The sequence below is a fragment of the Aristolochia californica genome, unplaced genomic scaffold, assembly GCF_029961685.1.
Source record: "Aristolochia californica isolate CCGP_79_NKW_82.1479 unplaced genomic scaffold, dmAriCali1.0.hap1 SCAF_3, whole genome shotgun sequence".
In the NCBI taxonomy this organism is placed as follows: domain Eukaryota; kingdom Viridiplantae; phylum Streptophyta; class Magnoliopsida; order Piperales; family Aristolochiaceae; genus Aristolochia; species Aristolochia californica.
The window spans coordinates 8,074,094-8,095,583 of NW_027181992.1; the positions used below are offsets into that span (position 1 = coordinate 8,074,094).

At 37.0% G+C, this 21,490-nt stretch overlaps 1 protein-coding gene across 1 annotated transcript in view; it reads left to right on the forward strand.

The window, feature by feature from the left end:
* LOC137959289 (nuclear pore complex protein NUP107) overlaps positions 1 to 21,490 on the forward strand; it is a 56,627-nt gene that overhangs the window by 34,371 nt on the left and 766 nt on the right. Inside the window, exons 11-23 of the mRNA XM_068806688.1 lie at positions 309 to 541; positions 635 to 692; positions 964 to 1,049; positions 1,161 to 1,292; positions 8,766 to 8,888; positions 10,368 to 10,466; positions 10,549 to 10,734; positions 13,217 to 13,391; positions 13,528 to 13,684; positions 16,010 to 16,209; positions 16,409 to 16,550; positions 16,634 to 16,794; positions 21,232 to 21,348. Of these exons, the coding sequence (XP_068662789.1) occupies positions 309 to 541; positions 635 to 692; positions 964 to 1,049; positions 1,161 to 1,292; positions 8,766 to 8,888; positions 10,368 to 10,466; positions 10,549 to 10,734; positions 13,217 to 13,391; positions 13,528 to 13,684; positions 16,010 to 16,209; positions 16,409 to 16,550; positions 16,634 to 16,794; positions 21,232 to 21,348 (1,869 nt within the window). The remainder of the gene's footprint in view (positions 1 to 308; positions 542 to 634; positions 693 to 963; positions 1,050 to 1,160; positions 1,293 to 8,765; positions 8,889 to 10,367; positions 10,467 to 10,548; positions 10,735 to 13,216; positions 13,392 to 13,527; positions 13,685 to 16,009; positions 16,210 to 16,408; positions 16,551 to 16,633; positions 16,795 to 21,231; positions 21,349 to 21,490) is intronic.

Consider the following 21,490-nt stretch of genomic DNA (forward strand, 5'->3'; position numbering starts at 1 on the left):
TCCTTCATACCTGCTCTTCAACAGTTTTCATCTTTTTTCTTAATGAAATTCTTGACATTCTCAAAAAAATAAATAAATAAATCCAGTTTTAGTGCCTCTAGTAGAAATGATTCTTCCACAACAGGATGTGAAAGGAGACTCCTGCATGCACCAATGAATCTACCTAGTTATTTACACTAAGTGCTTGACAAACTTGTGGAACTGCACACGTTTCTGTTCTATGTTGGGGTTTTAAGCTATTTGATTTAATTCAATTCTTCTATTGATATCTATACTGCATCTCATGCTACTGCAATTTTTCTTTTCAGTCTGCTTGCTGGGCTATGGCTAAGTCATGGTTAGATTTCAAAGTAGACTTACAATTAGCCAACTTAGAAGAAACCAAATTGGAACAGTTGAAAAATTATACAGATGCTATGGATAGTTCTGGGCAAAGGGAGAAGTTCATGCATTCTTCTTTAGGTCCAGAAAGTTGGCCATATCATATCCTTGACCAACAACCACAAGACATACATGCGCTTCTTCAGAAGCTGCACTCAGGGTATGAGTTTTGTCTGTTCTATGTGCTTCTATTGCTTTTTCTTCTTATAATGCTGTTCCTCCTTTCTCTCAGTTGTATATCTTTTTAGTGCAGTGACATGGTACATGAAGCAGTCTCTCGGGCATGCAAAGAGAAGCATCGACAAATTGAGGTGAGAGTTCCATATCTCTGATATAAAGGAGGTTTATGTCACTGTTAAAAGTTGCTAATAGTGTTCTCCGCTAGCAACCACACTGTGTGGTCATGTCAGTAGCTAAGACTGACATTATGATTTTTCCTTATCCTATTTCGCATGCACTATTTTTGGTGTTAGAAGTTGATGTCTTTTGTGTAAATAATTATTTGTTTGTCTTACTTCATTTGTTCATTACTTATCTTTTGTTTATTCATCTTATTTATTCTCTATAAACCAATGTTGGCAGATGAACCTGATGCTGGGAAATATAGCTCTTCTGCTGGACCTTCTTTGGTCATGGATATCTCCATCAGATGATCAAAATTGCATAAAGTAATCGAGTGTATCTACTTGCAAACAGTCTTCTGCAAATATATACATTAAATTGGTTCCTCTGTTTTAAGGAGTCATCATTCCTGAGATTTGCTTGCCTTTTCTGCTCAGGCCCCATGGTGATGCTCAGATGATCCGGTTTGCTGCACATTTAGTACTTGTTCTCAGATATTTAATGGCTGACGAAATTAAGGATGGTTTTAAAGAAAAGCTCATGACTGTTGGTGATCGAATTCTCAACATGTGAGTTGTTCATATATGCACTCAGTTCGTCTTGCATATTTCTTTATTTTCATTAAATATCATAGATCTTAGGTCAGGCCTCAGGCCCTTCCCTGGTTAATTTTGCTTGGGCCTTTTTCTTGGCTTGAATTTTCCATTAACACTACTAAAATGCCACCATCCAGTTTTTAGATAAGAATAAAATTGTTGTCTTCCACCTGATTCTCTCTCTCTTTTTTTTTTAATAATGATACGAATTTTATTAAGGTCAAAGGAAAAACACTAAAGGAAAGAGGCCTAAGGAAGAGCCCCCCTGCATCATGTATGCACAAAAAAGCCAAAAACTACAATAAGTGAACATAAAACGGAAAAAGGTCTTCTCCATGAAGGTCCTAAAAGAAAGAACCTACCGCGCCACATAATCTGACATTTTATCTAGAATCTCATAAAGAGTCTTTTACTTTTCTTTTTCTGAAAACTGTGAGTTTCGTTAAAGAGGAGAAAGAAGGTGCAAAGAATTACAAAAAAATCTGGAAGGCCAAGAACAAATGGCCATGAAAGATAATTATAAATAAAAAACAATGACAAAAACAAAGAAACCAACAAGAGAGAAAGTATAGCCTTTAGGAAGATCATGCAAACGAACCCTTGCATGGGCCAAAATAGTTACCATGCAATTTGCACTACACTGTATGTGACAACATTGAATATTAAGCAAGTCACACATGTCATGATTTTTATCTTACAAGGGCAAAAAAGCCATGGCAGGTCTTTCCATGGATAGCAAGCACAAAATAATCACCTAGGAATCTTGTATCAATAGATGGCACAAAAAATGCTGAACGAAAAATCCACACACATAGAAGGGAACTGAGTTTTGACCTAGAAGATATGTAGAGTCCAAAGGGGGCAGATAATACATGCATGATCTACCCCATACGATCATGAAAGATGCCTCCATTTCTTGTGGGACTTGGATTACCCTATGAGCAGATTTCTTCTAGTTTTGTGGCTTCTTCCTCCCTCAGCATCTCCATTGAAGGTTCTTCCAAGAAGTTTGGACTGGTAGGGTAAAAACTCAATCTTTTCTCTTTTCTGCCTGCCACAATCTATTGGTTAATGGCAATTACTCTCAATTGAGTGACTATTGGGATTTAAAGCCCTTTAAGGGCTTTAAGGGATCCTACTTGAAGGCCTAACTTCATTATTGCCTGCGTCATCATGCTTCATCACCCCAACTGCCTGCGTTATCCTTTTTCTCTGTAATTGAGCCTCCTTCTAGTCAATTTATGGTCTTAATTGCAGAGTACTAGTACTATGAGTTGTTAATTGGGTACTTCGCATGAAATTTTGCCCTAATTGGTTTTGATTGTGGGTCCACTTGCCTACTCAGGCAAAATTAAATTGGGGAAAGTGATTCTATGTGGTTGTAAACGCTGTTTTGGGTTGAATTGTGATTTGTTTTGTGAAATTGGAGGGGTGAATCTAGTACACTGAGAGCTCAAATGGAAAACATTCTCAACCTATTCAAGATCGGTTTTGATGTATTTGAAGGCTAGAAGGATGACAAAATACATAACAGAAGATCCCCCTGTACCTATTACTAAAGATTGGGTGGTAGAAGACAATTTAGTGATGACTTGGTTGATCAAAGTATGGAGTCATGATTTAGTGACCAAATTTTGAGTTGTAGTACCGCCAAGGCAATGTGGACTATCTTGGCATTTTTTTATCTTAATAGAATAACTTGTCAATAATCTTTGAGTTGTATGTGAAATATTTTAGTGTGAAGCATGGAAGTAGATCAGTTACAAATTACTTTATTAAGATGGGAGGGGTACTACAAGAAATCAGTACATTCCATCCTTTTATTGCAAATGTTGAAGACATTCGTGAGAAAGAAAATTGGATTCAAGTAGATTGTTTGGGATCTAAGTATGATGCCATTCGAGCTCAGTTGTTGGTCAATGAGGAAGTGACCACCCTAGAGCAGGCTTTTAATAGAGTTCTTTGGGCTGAAGGTGTAGTAGTGAATAAAATTGATTTAGGTGGAAATCTCTTATGTAACTGCTCTTAACCTCCAGCCTTCTATCGGTAAGCTTGATTGTTAGTTTCTTGGTGGTAATAATAGAGGTAGATGTCGTTCATTCTCTACCCATGGTGTGACCAAAATGCTCAGGGGGATCGGAAATGGGTTCACTGCTGTAGGTCAAACCATATTTCTAAAAAAATGTTGGGAGAAATTTGGTAAGCCTACCTGGGCCAATTCTATAGTCGCAGACAAGGATGCCTCCTCACACACAGGATCTTATGAAGAAATTCAGCAGTTAGAACAACGACTGGGCCAACTGACTGTATCATCTACTACTACTCAGATTATTGAGACCCATCCTTCATCCTTAGCAAGTGCCACCATTAGCAAGTGCCACAATAGTGAATATAAGTATGACTGCATTAAATGTGTCTCATTCTTTTCCCCGGGCCATTTATTCAGGAACTTCGACACGTATGTCAGGTATGAGCTTCTTATTTTAGTCCATTAATCCGTCTCATTCATATAGTCAAGTTACTTTAGCTGATGGATCTACCTCTCCTATCAAAGGGGAGGGTACTCTTCACATTGCCCCACAAATGTCATTATATTCCGTTTTGTTTGTTCCAAAGTTTCCAGTCAATCTCTTATTTGTGAGTCATATTACTAAATCCTTAAATTGTTCAGTAATTTTTTATCTTACCTCCTGTGTTTTCCAAGACTTGTGGATGAAGATGATGATTGGTTCAAGACATGAGAAGGGAGGACTATATGCTGGATGATTTATCTATTTCTCGGGCTGTGACACTCAGTACTGCAAATTCTTCCTACTTGTGGCATATGTGCTTGAGTCATCCATCACCAGTTGAGTTGCATCAATCTTTCCCTTCTCTGCCAGTAGATATACATTTGGTGTGTCTTGTCAGTTGGTAAAGCATGATTGTTCTAGTTTCCCAGTTAGTTCTAGCTGAAAAATCGAATTGTATGAATTAGGTCACTATGATGTATGAGGTCCATGTCTGATTCCTAGTCTGTTTGGTTTCAAGTATTTCGTGTCGTTTATTGATGATTTTAGTGGAGTAACTTGGGTGTATCTCCTACGGGAGAAATTAGAAGTGTTTGATATATTCCTCAAAATTTTCAATGAAATAAAAAATCAATTTGGTGGTTGTGCTCATGTGCTTCGTACTGACAATGGGTTGGAATATCTTAATCTTAAATTTTTAGTGTTTTGTGTTTCATATGGTTTACCCATCAGACATCTTGTCCTAGTATGCCACTACAAAATGGGGTGGTTGAACGTAAAATTAGATATCTTCTTGAGGTTACTAGGACACTATTACTGCACATGAGTGTTCCTAAGTCTTTTTGGGGGATGCGGTTTTGACTTCATGTTACTTAATTAATTGCATGCTCTGCTTAGTTTCCTCTTCAGGTTTTAAAACCGAATTGTAAACTGTTTGATGTGGTTCCTCACATTTTTTGTTGTATTTATTTTGTTCACATGTTTGGAACTTCAGTTGATACATTGTCACCTCGGTCTGTCAAATGTGTCTTTTTGGGCACTCTTGTTGACAAAAAGGGTACAAATGTTATGATCCTATTCAACAGAAGACGTGTGTCAGCTGATGTGACTTTCTTTGAACATACTCCGTATGTTTTATCATCTAGTGAGTTTTATGTTTCTTCTGAGTCTTCTTCAGATAGTTCAGTTCTTGTCACGGTTTTGGATGTACCAGCTCCATCGGGGTTTTCTCTGCCTCTTCATGTTTACAACTACTGTCCTTGTCCTCCTGCAATACCTCCAACAATTACATCTACAAAGCTCTCTTCTCGTGATCAACCATCTTCCTCTTTGCCTGCCAAGCTTGTTGTATCTAATTTTGACTTGCCTATTAGTCTACAGAAAGGTAAATGGTCTTGTACTTCTCATCCGATCTCAAAGTATCTCTCTTGAATTTTTATTTCCGTCCTTTAAATCATTTGCTATGTTATTGTCTACTTCCTCTGTACCTTGTTCAGTGTAGGATGCTTTGTGTTCTCCATAGTGGAGACAAACTATGGATGATGAAATGAGTGTTATGATGTCTCAGGAACGTTGCATCTATGTGATCCACTGGCAGGAGCAACTATTGTTGGTTGTCGTTGGGTTCATACCATAAAATATAATATTGATGGCTTTAATGAACGACACAAGGCACGATTGGTGGTTAAGGGATATACATAGACCTTTGGTGTTGATGTGTTTGAGACATTCTCCTGTGGCCCGACTCACTTCGATAAGTATCGTAATCTCTATGGTTGTTAATAAGGGTTGACTTCTCTTTCAACTTGATGTGAAAAACACCTTTTTGTTTGGTGATAGACATTAGGAAGTTTATATGAAGCAACCTCCTAGGTATATTGCTTAGTGGAGAGGCAACGAAGGTATGTTAGCTGCAAAAGGCCATTTATGGACATAAACAAGGTCAACAAGCGTGGTTTGAAAAGTTTAGTATTGTATTATTGTAATTTGGGTTCTACAGGAGTCATTGTGATCATTCCATGTTCCTACGTAAGAGGAAGACTGGTTTGGTAGTTTTGGTTGTCGATGTAGATGACATTCTACTATCTGAAGATGATCTTAATTGCATTACAAAAGTTAAATAATACCTGACCACACATTTTTAGATGAAAGATTCGGGCTATCTCAAGTACTTCCTTGGCATTGAAGTTTATTGTAGTAAATTAGGTATTGTTCTCTCTCTAAGAAATATTATAGATGGTATAAGAGTAGGTTTATTGGGTGCTAAACCAATAGACACTCCCATGGAAGTCGACCATAATTTGCATGACACCCAAAGTCCCACTCTCAAGGATAGAACTCAATACTTACAGTTGGTAGGTAAATTGATTTATGTTATAGTTACCAGGCTAGATATTTCATTCGTTGTGAGAGTTGTGAGCCAGTTCATAGAAAATACTTTAGAAGCTACTTAGAGGATTTTAAAGTATTTGAAAGGTGCACTTGGAAAAAGGTCTGTTGTATATTTAGAATAGAAAGGTTGATGTACTTGGGTATTCTAATGCAAATTATACTAGGTGTAAGATAGATAAGCATTCTACTTCAGGCTACTATTGTTTTATTGGAGGTAACCTGGTAAGATGGAAAAGTAAGAAACAAATAGTTGTGGCTAGGTCTAGTATAGAGGCCGAATATTGAGCAATGGTTTATACAGTTAGTGAGTTTATGTGGATTAAATATGTTATTCTTGAATTTGGCTTCCATTTACCAGATCATATGGTTATGAAGTGTGATAATTAGACAACCATTTTTATTGCAAGCGACCTTGTATTCCACGAGAGAACTAAACATATAGAGGTTGATTGCTACTATATTAGAGATGCAGTTATGTAAGAGAAGGTGATAACTCTTTATGTGAAATCTTCATACTAGTTGGGAGATATATTTATCAAGCCTTTGGGAAGACGTACATGTGTCCATCTGTGACAACTTGGGTTTGTTTGATATCTACTCTCTAGCTTGAGGGGGAGTTTTAAAATACCAGTTTAGGGGTATTTTAATCATATTTTATATTACATTTTCTCTTTATATTATGTCTGTTAGACAGACAATGTCTTAGCATGTCTATGGTTCAATTTTCAACGATCCCCTTCATCTACCCTTCTTTTTGGAAGGTATGTCTTAGTATGTCTATGGTGCCATCTCTCTATGGTTCAATTTGCTTTGATGTTTTAAGACCTATCAAAGGATGTGTGATGAAGGAATATGGCTAATAAGATAACATGAGGTAAGAATTGCATCACCTTTATATGATTTTGGAACCTTCATCTGAGACAACATGGTGTAGACAACTTCTAAGAGATGTTGATTCTTTCGTATGCACACAAGGTATGATGGATGATACTAATATGTAAAATCCGTATCTCCTGAGTGAATTGTGATTAAAGATGATAATTCAATGTAAAAACTAATAAGAAACTAAGCTTCAAAATTGGATAAGTATGCCTTTTAGAGAGAGGCACTCTCTCATGATTTATGACGAGCAAAAAGATTGGAAAGCCACATCTACCTTTCTTCTCAGCTCAACGTGTATTTGTATTTTCTAAAGAATTATGTTATGGTCCTCATTACTTCCATAGTTACTTAAAGACAACCCCCCTTACATAAATTGGTAACTATGCTTTCTTAAAATAATGAAAGACTGAAATAAAGACTTGTGAAAAAACTAAAGTGGTTCTTAAGTGTATCATTCCTTCCCCAAACCTTGTGCTTAGGGTTTAGAAAACTCTGGAAATTGTAGATGGAAGGAGTCTTCTACTTCCGATGTAGCATTCTTCAGAGGTAAGTGAGACCATTCCTCCAAAAGCTTAGTGCAGAATCGACCTTGTATGTGGGTGAGTTGACAATGAAGAATGCAGTTAGGTTCGCGCATAAGCTGACCCAAGCTGTCCCACTGAGGAAGGGAGAGACAAAAGTAGTGCTGCCGAAATGTAGCTTCAACTTAGATACATAAAAAACTGAACGTACAAAAGTTTTGCTAGGTAACTCCCAACTTGTATGCCATTGAACCCACATGTTCTAGTGTTCGGAAATGCCCTAAATAATAGAATGAAAGTTTTTGATTGCGACACTACACCACTGACATATGCGATATGGTTGGAGCTTCACAAAAACAAGATCGCCGATCAGAAATTAGCGTTCGGGATGGTGGGTGTCTCATTTCTGCCTCATGTGGTTTTGAGAAACAACTAGTTTGTGTTTCAAATTACACAAAATATCATCTTGTGCTAACAATTCGGATTCCACCTTTGGAGGACGACAACTGTACACTGCTTGCAAAAGAGTCATACCAGTTGAAGAATACAACATATTACACGCCCATTTCACCCAGTGTAAGAACGAATGCCAAGGGCAAGGTTTGTGCTCCTGCAAAACAATGCAAAAAATTCTCCAAACATCTATTCACAACCCTAGTTTGATTGTTAGTCTGCGGATGATAAGCTATACTCTTATGGAGAGAAGTATCTAGTGTGATGATAGTCTCAGACCAAAATGGGATCAGAAAGATTGGGTCACTGTCAGAGACAATAGTGCACGAGACCCCATGCATACATACAATCTCATGTAGAAATATGTCCACCAAACGTTGTATTTTTTCAGGATAGTTTCCTATTACGACTTGTCTTTCTTTGTATATTTTTCTTTTGTGTTGGTGAACTTCTCATGATTCTCAAAAAAAAAATGTTAATAATGTTCGTTCTTATTGATAATTTTCCATTTCTTATAACTTGTAATGGGATTCCTTATTAATTTCCTTAATTTGTCTTATAAGTTTCCAAAACGTTTCTTTTTCTGTTAATTTCTTGTGTTTTATGTTTTTTTTCTCATCTGTTTCTTCTTGTCATTCCTATTCTTGTACCATACTTATATCTTTTTTCTATGTAAATGTAAATTGCAGGTATGCCATGTTTCTATTCTCACAGCAGCATGAGGAGTTGGTTGGTATTTATGGCTCTCAACTTTCACGTCATCTTTGTGTAGATTTATTTGTTCAAATGATGGAACTAAAGTTAAATAGCAGGTTGGTTACTACACAATGTTTCTGTGTTAATTGAATATTCAAGTTTATTGGTTTTCTTTTAGTATGACTTGGTGTCTCTCTGGACTCAATACTGATTTTAATCCCACCCCCTTTGTTCAAATCTTGCAAAAAATTGACATTTTTGATAATTGCATAAATAGTTTAATGGTTTCACTGGTTAGGAGACTTCAAGGAAGTTCTGTAAATCTATGGTACACTATTGCCTAAATATAATGTTATCAGTGCTGTCGAAATTGATACTTCTGAAGGAACATGAATAGTTAAAAATGGAAATTAGTCATTCTGCTCAATTAAATTATTTTATTGATTAACATTCCAAAAAATTGATTAATTAAATGAAAGAAACTAATTTGTCAAAGTACCCAATTCAAACATTTTTAACAGTGAACTGCCTTGTAGGCGTTGTGAACTTCCCATAACTGCCAGCATGGCACCAAGTTCGATTAAAAAAGTGGGTCCACTAAGTGGGACTCACCAATAAGAGGAGGGGCTGGGAGAATGCTCCTCCTCCCTTTACTTCGATTAAAAATGTGGGTCCACTAAGTGGGACTCACCAATAATAGAGGGGCTGGAAGAATGCTCCTCCTCCCTCTTCACCAGATGAAAAGCCAGAGGGGGCAGTCTTCCTCTCTGCCGGCTAAAGTGAGGGGAAGGAGAGAGGTCCTCCCCTTCTGCTGCAGTCCTGCAGGGGAGGGGGAGGTTCCCCACTATCTCATTTGCAGAGCTCCTCACTGTTTGGCCACTGGCACAGTGAGGGGGAGAGCAGTTTGCCGTTGGACTTCTCTTCCGGCAGAGGAAGGGGAGAGCCTCCTTTTCTGTGTTCATGCTGTAGGCAGAAGGAGAGGCCCCTTAACCTACCCTTCTTTTTGGAAGGTACCATTTTCTATGTTTTTCTCAAATAAAGTCTTTTCTTCAGTAACAAAAATAAAAAGTCGTGGTTACAAAATGTAGAATTGTAGTGAAAATTTATTTGAAGGAACTGTTTGAGTATGTGAATGTAACCTTTTTGTCTTTTCTTTACATACCAAATTCATTTTACTTGACCCAGCAGATAACTTTTTGATGTTTCTGGAAGTGGAGACAAATAAAATCTTCGTTTGAAAATTTGTCTTTAGTTGCCAGAAAGGTAATTCTTAGTTAAATTATACTGTACAATGGTTTGTTGGAAACAACATGTTCCCTCCCCCTTCCCTCCTCACTGGGCAAAGTCTTCTTTTCCATGAAGCCCTGGATGCTCTCTTTAAGGACTGTTATCTACTCTAATATATAAACTTTGTGTTTCAATTTGTATGTGAGAGAGCTGGACTATATCTGTTCCATTTCTCTTTTAGACTTGTATTGTTTCTGATCTTTTATCTACTTGTGATTATGTGGTATTAGCTCTCTCTCTCTCTATCTATCTATCTGACACTCGGGAAATGGACAGTTTTTTATGTTGCATTTCTTTTTTGTTGACAGTATGCAAGTTAAATACAAACTTTTCCGCACTGCTGTAGAGCATCTACCTTTCTCACAGGTGGATGACTCTAAAGCCTGTTTTGAAGATATTCTTGAAAGGTTTGTTTATATTACCGAGGACCTCCTCCTACTTTCTCATTATATGGATGGCCAGAACTTTATGTAATGTCCTTCTGAACAGGGTTCTTTCAAGATCCAGAGTTGTTAAAGTTGGTAACTATGATGACAAGTCTATTGCGGAGCAGCACCGTTTACAGAGCATTCAGAAGGCTTTGGTTATTCAGTGGCTTTGCTTTACGCCACCTACTACGGTTAATGATTCCAATGTTATCAGTGCCAAACTCGTAATGAAAGCTCTGATGCATAGGTAATATTTTTACTTCTGTTCTACTACAAATGACATCAATATGATATTAGAGAATGAAGGGTTTCTTGATGCCTCTGTAAAAATCCATTCGATGGGTCTAATGAATTGTTCTCTTCTTTATCTCTTGTACTTTTCCTCTTTTGTTCAGACCTTTTTTCTCATCATGTTGGAAGAAGATAAAAAAATGTGGTTCTCTTCGAGCAGAGTTGTCTGGCTGTTTCCTATACCTTGATCTGACAGTTGTCTTTTAGAAAACTGGATCATCAGATCTGGAAAATTTTATACTGTCCAATTTGTCAGTGGTGAATTGTATTTCAGTTCATGGCAGAGTCGGGGTAAACATCTTCTTGTTCATTACTTCCCAGCCATTACTTCTGATTGCAGCAATAACCCTTTGAAACTCCCAGTAAAATACATCCACACAATTAGTCAATGAATACCCTTTAACCAACTAACAATACAAGCAGCAGCTTAAACCAATATAACTTGTCTTTCCAATACAAAACAACACCCAATCATGTAAACAACTCTAATTGGGGGAATTTCCTGGTACAAAGTAGCCCTCACAGAACATGCACTTTGGACTAACTCACTTGTGGGAGTTTGAAAAGGAGACATCATGTACTAGGTACTAGAAACCCATTGTACGTCGCAGAGAGGTTTGGATCCCCAAAGTCACTTAGCAGTAGGTAGTGGCACAGGAAAGAGATTCGTTTGAACTGGACATAGAAGAAAGAATAGGAAAAAGTAAAACACTCCGCTTGAGCCCAAAACCGATAGAGAAGAAGAAGAAAAGGTAAAAAATTCTTAAAAGATTGATGATTGCTTTTATACTATGTAAACGGATCGGATATAGCACTTCTAAATCTGATCCATTTTTAACTATCCAGTTTCGACTCCGTTGAATAATATCTAGATTCGTATATAGTTCCAATTTCCAAATCCAAAATAATAGTAAACAAACTCAAAATAAAATCTCAGGCCCTAAATTATTAAAAGATACCAAAGAACTGAAAGACACAAAATTACCACCAAAAGCTGAATATTTTCTTTTGAAAAGATGAGGTTTGTCAAAAAACACAAAACTAAAAGCTGAATCTGAGAGAGAGGTGAGAGGCTAGAGAGAAATACACAAAGCTAAGGTATGGAAAAGAAAGTTGAAACTGAGAGAGGCGAGAGGCTGAGAGAGAAATACACAAAGAGGCACGGAATAGAGAAAGAGAGAGAGGAGCTGAGAGATAGGCTGCAAGAGAGGGGGGATTGAGAGAGAGGCTGAGAGAGAAATATACAAAGAGGCACGGAATAGAGAAAGAGAGAGAGGAGCTGAGAGATAGGCTGCAAGAGAGAGGGGTTGAGAGAAAAAAAGTTGTCAGAGGGGGGATTGAGAGAGAGGCTGAGGGATCAAAGACTGTACCTTGTGAGAGAAGTCAGGAGCCAGAGAGAGGCTGGGAGAGAAGAAAAGAGGAGAGGTGGAGCACATTTGACGCAGAGCTGCAGAGGAGAGATATTCGGGAAAGAGAAAAGAAAGGGGGTTAAGAGAAGCAGGAACCGGGGGATTAGGTTAAAATACTACAGAGAGCCACCATTGGATATCAAACGGTTGAGATTCAGATGGGATTTTTACTGGATCCCAATCTCATGATTCCAGTCTTGTTCTGGAATCATATCAGACCTCTTATCGAATATCTGATTGAGTTCCGTCAGAACTCTATTTAATATCCGTGATTTCGGACTCAGATCCAAATAGGATCTAGATAATATTCAGATACAGATGATAGCAGCAAAAGTGGCCGAGAAGAAAGAAGTTACTTGCCATAAATATGATAGTTTTGTACAATCCTGAAATCCAGCACACCAGACTGTCAAGCTCCACTTTATTAATGTAGCTCTTCGAGGTTATAGACTAAATGTACAATTATTCCAGAGGGTGAGAATTGAATTGCATATGTTAACTTAGAGAGGTGTGTATCAGCTGTTACATCACAACATCTAAAATGCTCTAAAAGAAACCATTAGCACACAAATAAGTTCTTGAATCATCAAAACTAATGGTTCGGCATAGACCAACTTTCCTCTTATACTATAAACTCCCTATTTATGTCTAAGTACACACACAGCTCAACATGTGAACTGATGGCATGGTAACCATATAGAGGCACTAAGAATGCTATAAAGTATACCTATGTGAAACTGGTGGGACCAGTCATTGTACTCAGCCGAGTCTTATGCACCTTTGAATTAAGTGTGAGTTCATTTCATAGGTTGGATTGGGCTTATTGTAAGATAAATAGCATTAACAAGGACTGGAATGAGGTAAGCATTTAAGGACAAGAAAAGAAGAGGAGATACAGGGAAGATAAGGAAACTATGTTTGATAGATAGGTTAATTTGAGAGGGAGGGTTTGTGGGTATATCTTTTTGGTGTATCTCAATATTTTCTTTTCTGGAACCTTGAGATTCTGATTCACATGTGTTCTTGTAGCAATGTGCTTCTGAGAGAGTTTGCCCTGATGTCAATGTGGAGAGTTCCCAAAATGCCAGTGGGAGCTCATCAGCTACTTGCCTTCCTGGCTGAGCCCCTGAAGCAACCTACTTATGCGCTGCTATCTTTTGAGGAGCATGATATTTCAGAGGACTTGCACGAATTTGAAGATTGGGTATCTTTACTTCATTTGGTTTCATCTCTATGACCTCTATTACTTAGTCCTGTGTGATTTTTTTTAATTTTTTTTTTTTTCTGTTTCTTTTCACTTTTTGGGTTCATTTAGTAATTCCATTTTTCTTAATAAACAGCGTGAATATTATTCCTGTGATGCGATGTATCGAAAATGGCTCCAAATTGAGCTGTTGAATGGAGAAATCCCACCCAGTGAGCTTTCCAAGGAAGAAAAAGAAAATGCTATTGTGGCTGCTAGAGAAACAGTAAACTCATCATTGGTTCTGCTACTAAGTGAGTTACATTAACAGATGTTATTATAAACAGTGCTTGATTTAGTGAAGTTACAATGGATATTAATTTGTTCATTTATTATTTTCATAATTAACTTTGTCTAATCATTTACAAATATTTACCTATGAGGATTTCTGATACTGGATTAAAATTCGTTTGTCTATGTCACTGCTCCAAAATGCTTTTAATGTCAGACAGTGGTTGTATCAATAATTACTAACAGATGAAGTTACAACAGATGTTATTTACAAATAGTACTTGGTTTAGTGAAGTTACAATGGATATTAATTCTATTTATTTATTTGTTTTCATAATTATCTTTGTCTATTCATTTGCAAATATTAACATATGAGGACTACATAAAACTCGTTTGTCCGTGCCACTCCTCCAAAATGCTGTTTAATGTCAGACTGGTGGTATCAACAATTACTAATTTAACCCATCAACCAAAAAAAAAAATCAATAGTTAGTAAATAATGAACTGTTGAGAAGTTTTAACCAATCAATATTCACTTATGTATTTGTGTCTCAGATTGGTCAGATGGTGTCATAGATTTAGTTTCTTTAGTTCTGGTCTATTTAGTTATGTTTTTAGGCCTTAGAATGATTAGATAGATGTGGCTGATGCATGTAATTGGGGCATTCTTGTCATTTTATTCTTTTTTCACTAAGTGATTATAAAGGAAGGATTAGGGTTGATTAGCCCCCAATGTGCTGCTATTCTTTCAACACAGTTTTTTTTCTAGTCCCTTCTATCCTCAGCTTTTCTTCTATCACTAGCTTTCTAGGCCTATTGGGTTTCGGCGGTGTCTTCAGAAACTCCAAGGGTGCCACCCGATCTCTTACTCCGGACCTATGGCGATCTCCGATTCCACAATGGCCGAGCTCATGGCTCTCCTCCAGGGCCTCATCATCTTCCTTGTCATCTCTTTGCATCATTGAAGGTGATTCCGGTGTGAGGATAAGCTGGTGCTCCTCCCTATTCCTCAAGCTCCATAGCGGCATTGGACCACCTTTTGAAGCATTAGAGACATTGTCTCCCTTTTTACTTGTGTTTTGGGCTTATGTACCAAGGTCAGCCAATTCTGCGGTTGATTCTCTTACTAAACATGGAGATTCCATGCAATCTCTTGTTGTAATTGGATCGCTCCAATAATTGTGCTGTTTTGCATTGCTCTAATTTTTTAATAAAGTTCACCAGTTTCAATATATATATATATAGATATACAGGGTCTTTCAATTGTTAACCATCAAACATTGGTCGCATGGACTCCTGATCAGGGATCATTAAATTGAACTTCGAAGGCTGTTCTTTCAGCAATCCTGGTATGGCTGGTTTTGGGGGGACTTTTTATTGGCATGAAGACTCAGTTGCTCTCTCTTATGCTAGTCCTTTGGGTATTTTTTATTCTGTCTGCTGAACTTTACGCTCTTTTCCATGGAAAGGATATTTCATGGAAAGTTTCAGACTCGTCTAGGAATTGACAGCGATTCCTAAGTAGTGATTACTTGGTGGTCTGGAGGTAATGATTCTTCTAGGGGGCACTGGAATTTTTTCCAGGAAATTCAGAATTTATTGCATACTGTTGTTACAAACTGTTCTGTGAACTGTATGGCTCATGCTATAGCTAACGAGGGGGCCTTGTCTCTGATCTCTTGTTGTTTGCTGTCCCACCCCCCCCTCCCTTAATCTTATATTTTGGCCTTTGGCTGTTTAATTCAATTATTCCCATTTCGAAAGAAAAACTGGAAGTCTTAGTGTATTTATAGAAATTATATCTGTATCCAGTTTATTAGTTTGATAGAAGTGATAATTGTTCTGTGTCAGTTTCTAAAATAAATTCTTATATCCTTTTGTAGCTCTCTTTTCTCCTTAATGAAATCACCATTCAGAAAAGAAAAACAAAGGTTAAAATTCTTCTGTTTTGATAGTCAAAGTATTTTGGCTTTCCGGGTCCTATTTATTTTCTGTTTCAATGTGTATTTCAGTCCTTATTATGTAAAAGCTTCTGCTAATGAGTAGTCTAAAGGAATTGTCATAGTCATCTAAGAAACTTGTTTATATAGTTCTTTTTTTTCTCTCTCTCACATTTTTATTTATAAGTTACTATCTTTAAGCATTTTCTCCATGTTCATGTTTTGCTATCCTGGTAGTAGAGCTTGCAATGCTTGATACTCTTAATGGTAGGGTATACCTTGGTAGTCAATGCCAAAAATGACAATGTTTGAGCTCCATATGAACTTCTTTGTCTATTATGGACTAATTTATGATGAAAGCAGTTTCCTCCATCATTGTTTGTCTGAGTTTTTTTGTTTTTTTCATAGGAAAGGGAATTCAATGGTTAAGTGCTCAAAGTAACGTGCACGAATCAATAGATCTTTTATATCTTGAGCTGCATGCTACTGCAATGCTATGTCTTCCTTCAGGCGAGTGCATGAGTCTTGATGCTACTTCTTGCACTGCATTGACAACTGCACTCTACTCTTCAGTCAGTGAAGAAGTTTTGGTAAACCGGAGATTGATGGTAGAGTCTTGAGCTTTTGCACCATGTCACCTTCTTTTTTGTCAGTATCATTGTACCAGTTAATGCTTCTGGTTGGAAGAAAAGTCCTTTTATGGCTGGGCTTTCTATGTAGACTACATATATTTGTATTTAAGAGTATTATTTTTTTAATAGCTCTTTCACAATGCATTTTGGCTGACTTCAATCCATCTATGGGTAGGTCAATGTGGCTCTTTCTGCAACAGATAGTTACTGTGTTGAAATTGTACTCCGCTGCTTAGCAGTGGAAGGTGATGGGTTGGGACATCATGAAATGAATGATGGTGGACTGCTTGCTAGTGTCATTGCAGCTGGCTTCAAAGGTATTGAAATATAATGTGTATGAACTTTTCCCCCCTAATTTGTCTTATCTTTTCTAATATTTGTTTGTTGATCTTTGGAGCAGGTGAATTGGGTCGATTTCAAGCTGGAATTACTCTGGAGATATCTCGACTGGATGCATGGTATTCAGAAGATGATGGGTCTTTGAGAGGGCCTGCAACATATATTTTGCGTGGTCTTTGTCGTAGATGCTGCTTGTCGGAGCTTATTCTTCGATGCATGCAGGTTAGGTGTTCCCCTGTGTCTTTGATAGCATAAAGAGTTCTTAGTTTTAAGATGTACTTGTAAAAGAACTCAACAGTGAAGAAAAGGGGTTTTTAAACACATCTCCAAGTTGTTCTGAAAGTTTCACATATGGAGTAACCACTTTCCCTTGCATGACAACATCTCTAATGAAATGGCAATCAACTTTTATGTGTTTAGTTCTTTCGTAAAATACTAGATTACTCACTGTGAATATGTAGCCTAATTGTCACACTTCATAACCATGAGTTCTGGAATGGCAAATTCAAACTCAACAAGAACCAACTTCACCCAAGTAAGCTCACTAGAGGGCTTGTTTGGAACCCATAGAAAAGAAAAGAAAGTAAAGAAAAGGGGAGAGAGTTATTTTCTGTTGTTTGGCAGCAGAGAATCATTGAGAGAAAATAAAATAAGAGAGAAAATCTTAGTTAATAAAATTTCTCTGACAAAATGATGGAATTTGAGGAGAAAAAAAGATATAAAATCTTGAGAGAAAATTTTAATTATCAAAATTTTAAAATTACTAATTTTCTTTTCTTTTCATTTTCTACACGTATCTAAACAGGAGAAACTATATTTCTCTTCAATTTTTTCTCTCATTTTCTTTGGTCATCCAAACATGAGAAAAAAAAACCCTCTTTTCTTTGCTTTTCTTTCCTCTTTTGCTTTTTCTTTTTCTTTCTCTTCTCTTCCTTTTCTTTTCTCTTCACTTTCTGTGTTCCAAACACAGCGTAACTGTGTGAGCCATTGTCCTATATTCTGCCTTGGCGTCTAGCCACTACAACTTGTTTGTTACTCTTCCAATTTACCAAGTTACCCCAACAAAACAACAATAACCAGTGTTGGACCTTCTATCCATCTTGCATCCATCATAGTCAACATCAGAATATCCCAATATATCAATTTTCTCATTCCGAGTGTACACCTTTCAAATACTTCAGAATTCTTTGAATCTTTTGTTTTTGAATTTTCTATGAATTGACTCACTATTCCCATTGCAAATGATATATCAGGCCTATTGATTGTATCATAATCAATTTTCCCACTAGGTGTCTATACTATGTCTTGTTTATGAGTACAACACTATGAGAGTCATGAAGGCTAGCATCGACTTCCGTGGGAGTATCCACTAGTCTTGCACCCAAGAGGCTACTGCAATATATTTACAATGTACTTTCTTTGAGAGAGAAAAACACCTTGTTTACTTCGAGCCACTTCAATACCTAAGAAATATTTCAGCTATCCTAAATCCTTTATTTGTAAATGTGTGGCAAAATATGTTTTTACCGACTCAATTCCTTCAAGGTCACTCCTAGATAACATAATACCATCAACATACACAGCCAAAACAACAATACCGATCTTCTTTTTTAGCAAAAACATAAAGTGATCACAATTTTTCAAACCACACTCTAGGGCTCTGTTTAACTCAATAGATAGTCTTATTTAACCAACACATTTTCACTATCTGACTCTAAGCAACACTACCTAGGAGGTTGCTCCATATATACATCCTCCTTTAAGTCACCAGGATTTTGAACATAATAGTGATAATAATCACTAAAAAGGGTAATGCCGGTCACTCAAAACACGACGATAAACCCAAAGGGTACCAATAAAAAAGTCTCAATGGACTTAAAAACACATATAAAAAAGAAGACCAACTAAAGCAATGCACCAAGGGGTTGGCCTAAGAGGGTAAACGAGAGTTAAAAAAGGATGGTAGGAGAAAAGGCAACCAAGTAAGGGTAATGGGGGATTAAAGGTAGAGAAAATAACCACCGCCGTAATAATAAGGAGATTGTAGTGGTAGAACTGAATTAACTTAACAAATTTGACCAATTATGACTTTTGGGGGGTGACTAAGTTTGACTTAAGAGCTAGATAAAAAACATATTTCCTCTATAAACATGATGATTAAAGAAACTTAAAAAAATCCAAATAAGAAAGTTTTGAGATGGAACATAATAATGGACACTTTCTAAAAATAGACTTTTCATATAAAGCAATTACTTTTTAACACACCTTGACCAATTTGGAAAGAAAATATTCAAAAGAAATTTTGGAATGAGGGAGATTTAAGACAACTAATATTTGGGATAATTTGAAGGATAAGTTTGAGAAATGGTTTATTGGGATAGAAAGTAGACTCTAATATCTTTCTTTTGAGATATAATTCTCAATATAAATCTTTAGTAATGTTGGTACAAACCGTTTAGGAATTTGAGACTTTTTACTGCTACAAGAAAATTTTATGTTGTGTGACCTTTGTTGCTTTAGATATCGATTTCTCTTTCTAGAAAAATCTGATTGCAACAATGTTTTTTGCATTGAAGATTACACTTGTTAAGTTGGGTCCAAGGCTCATCCCAAAATGATTAACCAACTTAGGAAACCTCTTTCCAATTAATAAACTCAAGATCTATGTACTCACTATTCTATGTGAGACTATTCCTTAATACTCCCCCTCACGTGTAGGCCCTCTTTTGTGGCTCTACAAGTGTATAATTTAGGTGTAGGCCTTTTTTTTGTGGCTCTACAAGTAGATAATTTAGGTGTAGGCCCTCTTCTGTGGCTCTACAAGTGGATAATTTAGGTGTAAGCTCTCCTTTGTGGCTCTACAAGTGGATATTTTAGGTGTAGGCCCACATATGAGTACCTGCTCTGATACCATGTAAAGTTGGGTCCAAGGCCCATCCTAAGATGACTAGTCAACATAGGAAACCTCTTTCCCAACTAATAAACTCATGATCTTTGTATTCACTAACCCATGTGGGACTATTTCTTAACAAGACTCAAGTATCTTTCCAACGGTATATAATTTTCTATATGAAAAATACGGCAAGAGTGAAACATCCAATGAAAAATAGCAATTGGGAAAAAAGAAAAAACGAGAAACTCATCCTTTTTTTTTTCTTTTTCTTCATCTTCTTCTTCTCCCTTTTATTCTCTATCTTTTTCTCCTTTCCATCTTAGATCTTTGTCCGCTCTGATACCATGTTGATTTCTAAGGCCAAGACATAAACACGAGATCTCAAGGGAATGAAAGAAGAGAGGAATTCTAGCTCTTAGGAGAAAGGAGAGAAGAAACAAAGGGAGAGAAGGAAGAGGAAAAGAGAGGTATATGGACGAGTTTGAGCCAAGAGGAAGAGGCTTGAATGCTCTACCCCATGCCTTGAGGAAGTTCTTCTTATATACTAGCCATGCTACCCCTACACACATGGGTGTCTCTTAACACTAACCTCACCTTCTTTCTAAGATCTCTTTGCTCTATTTCTTCCTTGCATTCGCTTGCCCATCTTTGCACTGACTACTTCTCAGCTGCTCACTCCCTCATTGCTCATCTACTTAACACCTTTGGTTTTGAATTGGTGAGGTAAAGTTTGTGGTATTGAGGTGGTGAGTTGTATTATATTGAACCTAGTTCCATCCACCAAAATGACTAGTCACTTTGGAAACCTATTAGTCAAACTTAATGTGAAGTTGGGTCTAAGTCCATGTGGGACTATTCCTTAACACTTATCAATGTGGGACTTTTTCCCACTCAACAAGTTTTAGAGGAACGTATCAAGAGCTTTTTTGAAGCTTTCCCAAACAAAGCCTTCACCGATAGCTTGTGGGATATCCAGCAATGCCACCAACCTTTCAGTGGTGAGCTCAACTATGCAGCAATGCGTACCTTTCAAGTTTGTTATAATTGAGAAGCAAAATATAATATCGCTTGTCCATAGGTCCCTACTTCCCCTGATTTGATCTTCTGCTTCCATTGTTCTAGTGAATTGGATGATAAAGTTTTCTAGTCACACACCTGGAATACAAATTAATGACGCTTTATCATAGTTTTTAGGGAGGTTTCTACCACCCATTTTCCATCTTGTTGAACATTTTCGAAGTAGAGCTTGGAGGGTCCGAAATGGTAGGTCAAGGCTATGTGCTCTGCCTCTTTCTTGTCGTGATTGCCGCTTATCTTCCCTCATACTTCTTTTTCTTCGTACTCCCATCCCTCATCATCTTCATTGTCCTCACAACTTGGACCACCTTTCATCACTGTGCTTCCCTCTAGTTGGTCTCAACTTGAACATTGCCTCTCACCATCACTTTTCACATTATTTTCTCCTTTTTTAAGTATAATATATTGACAAGTATGTTGTGTTTTCTATGCACATTGTTAGTCTAGTTTTTTTATTTGAACATTACTCTTTCACAATTACTAATGGTAATCTTATGGCTGCACAATTACTATGTTACATTATTAGCATATAATTTGTAGAGAATTCCTAAACTACTATTTTTTACATGCTTCGGTGGTTTCCCTGATTACTAACGCCTTCATGCATGTTTGCTACATGTCTCCTTTTCCTGTGGATCACACCCTTTTTTAGGATCTCAGAAGAGAAACTGGTTTAACTTTGAGTGCAGGTTTCTGTTTCACTTATTGAATCTGGTGAACTATTGGATAGCCATGACAAATTGATTGAGTTGGTGGCTTCACCTGACTCTGGTTTAATCCGTTTATTTAGTCAGCATCAGTTGCAGGTGGGCAGATAATTTAACACTTCCATTTCCTCCTCGTCATTAGTTGGCATGCTTTTTGTTTTTTTGAGGGGTGAGTGCCATTTACTATTAAAGTGGCAAATATCACAGAGAATTAAGAAAATGACTGATATGGAAGAATAAT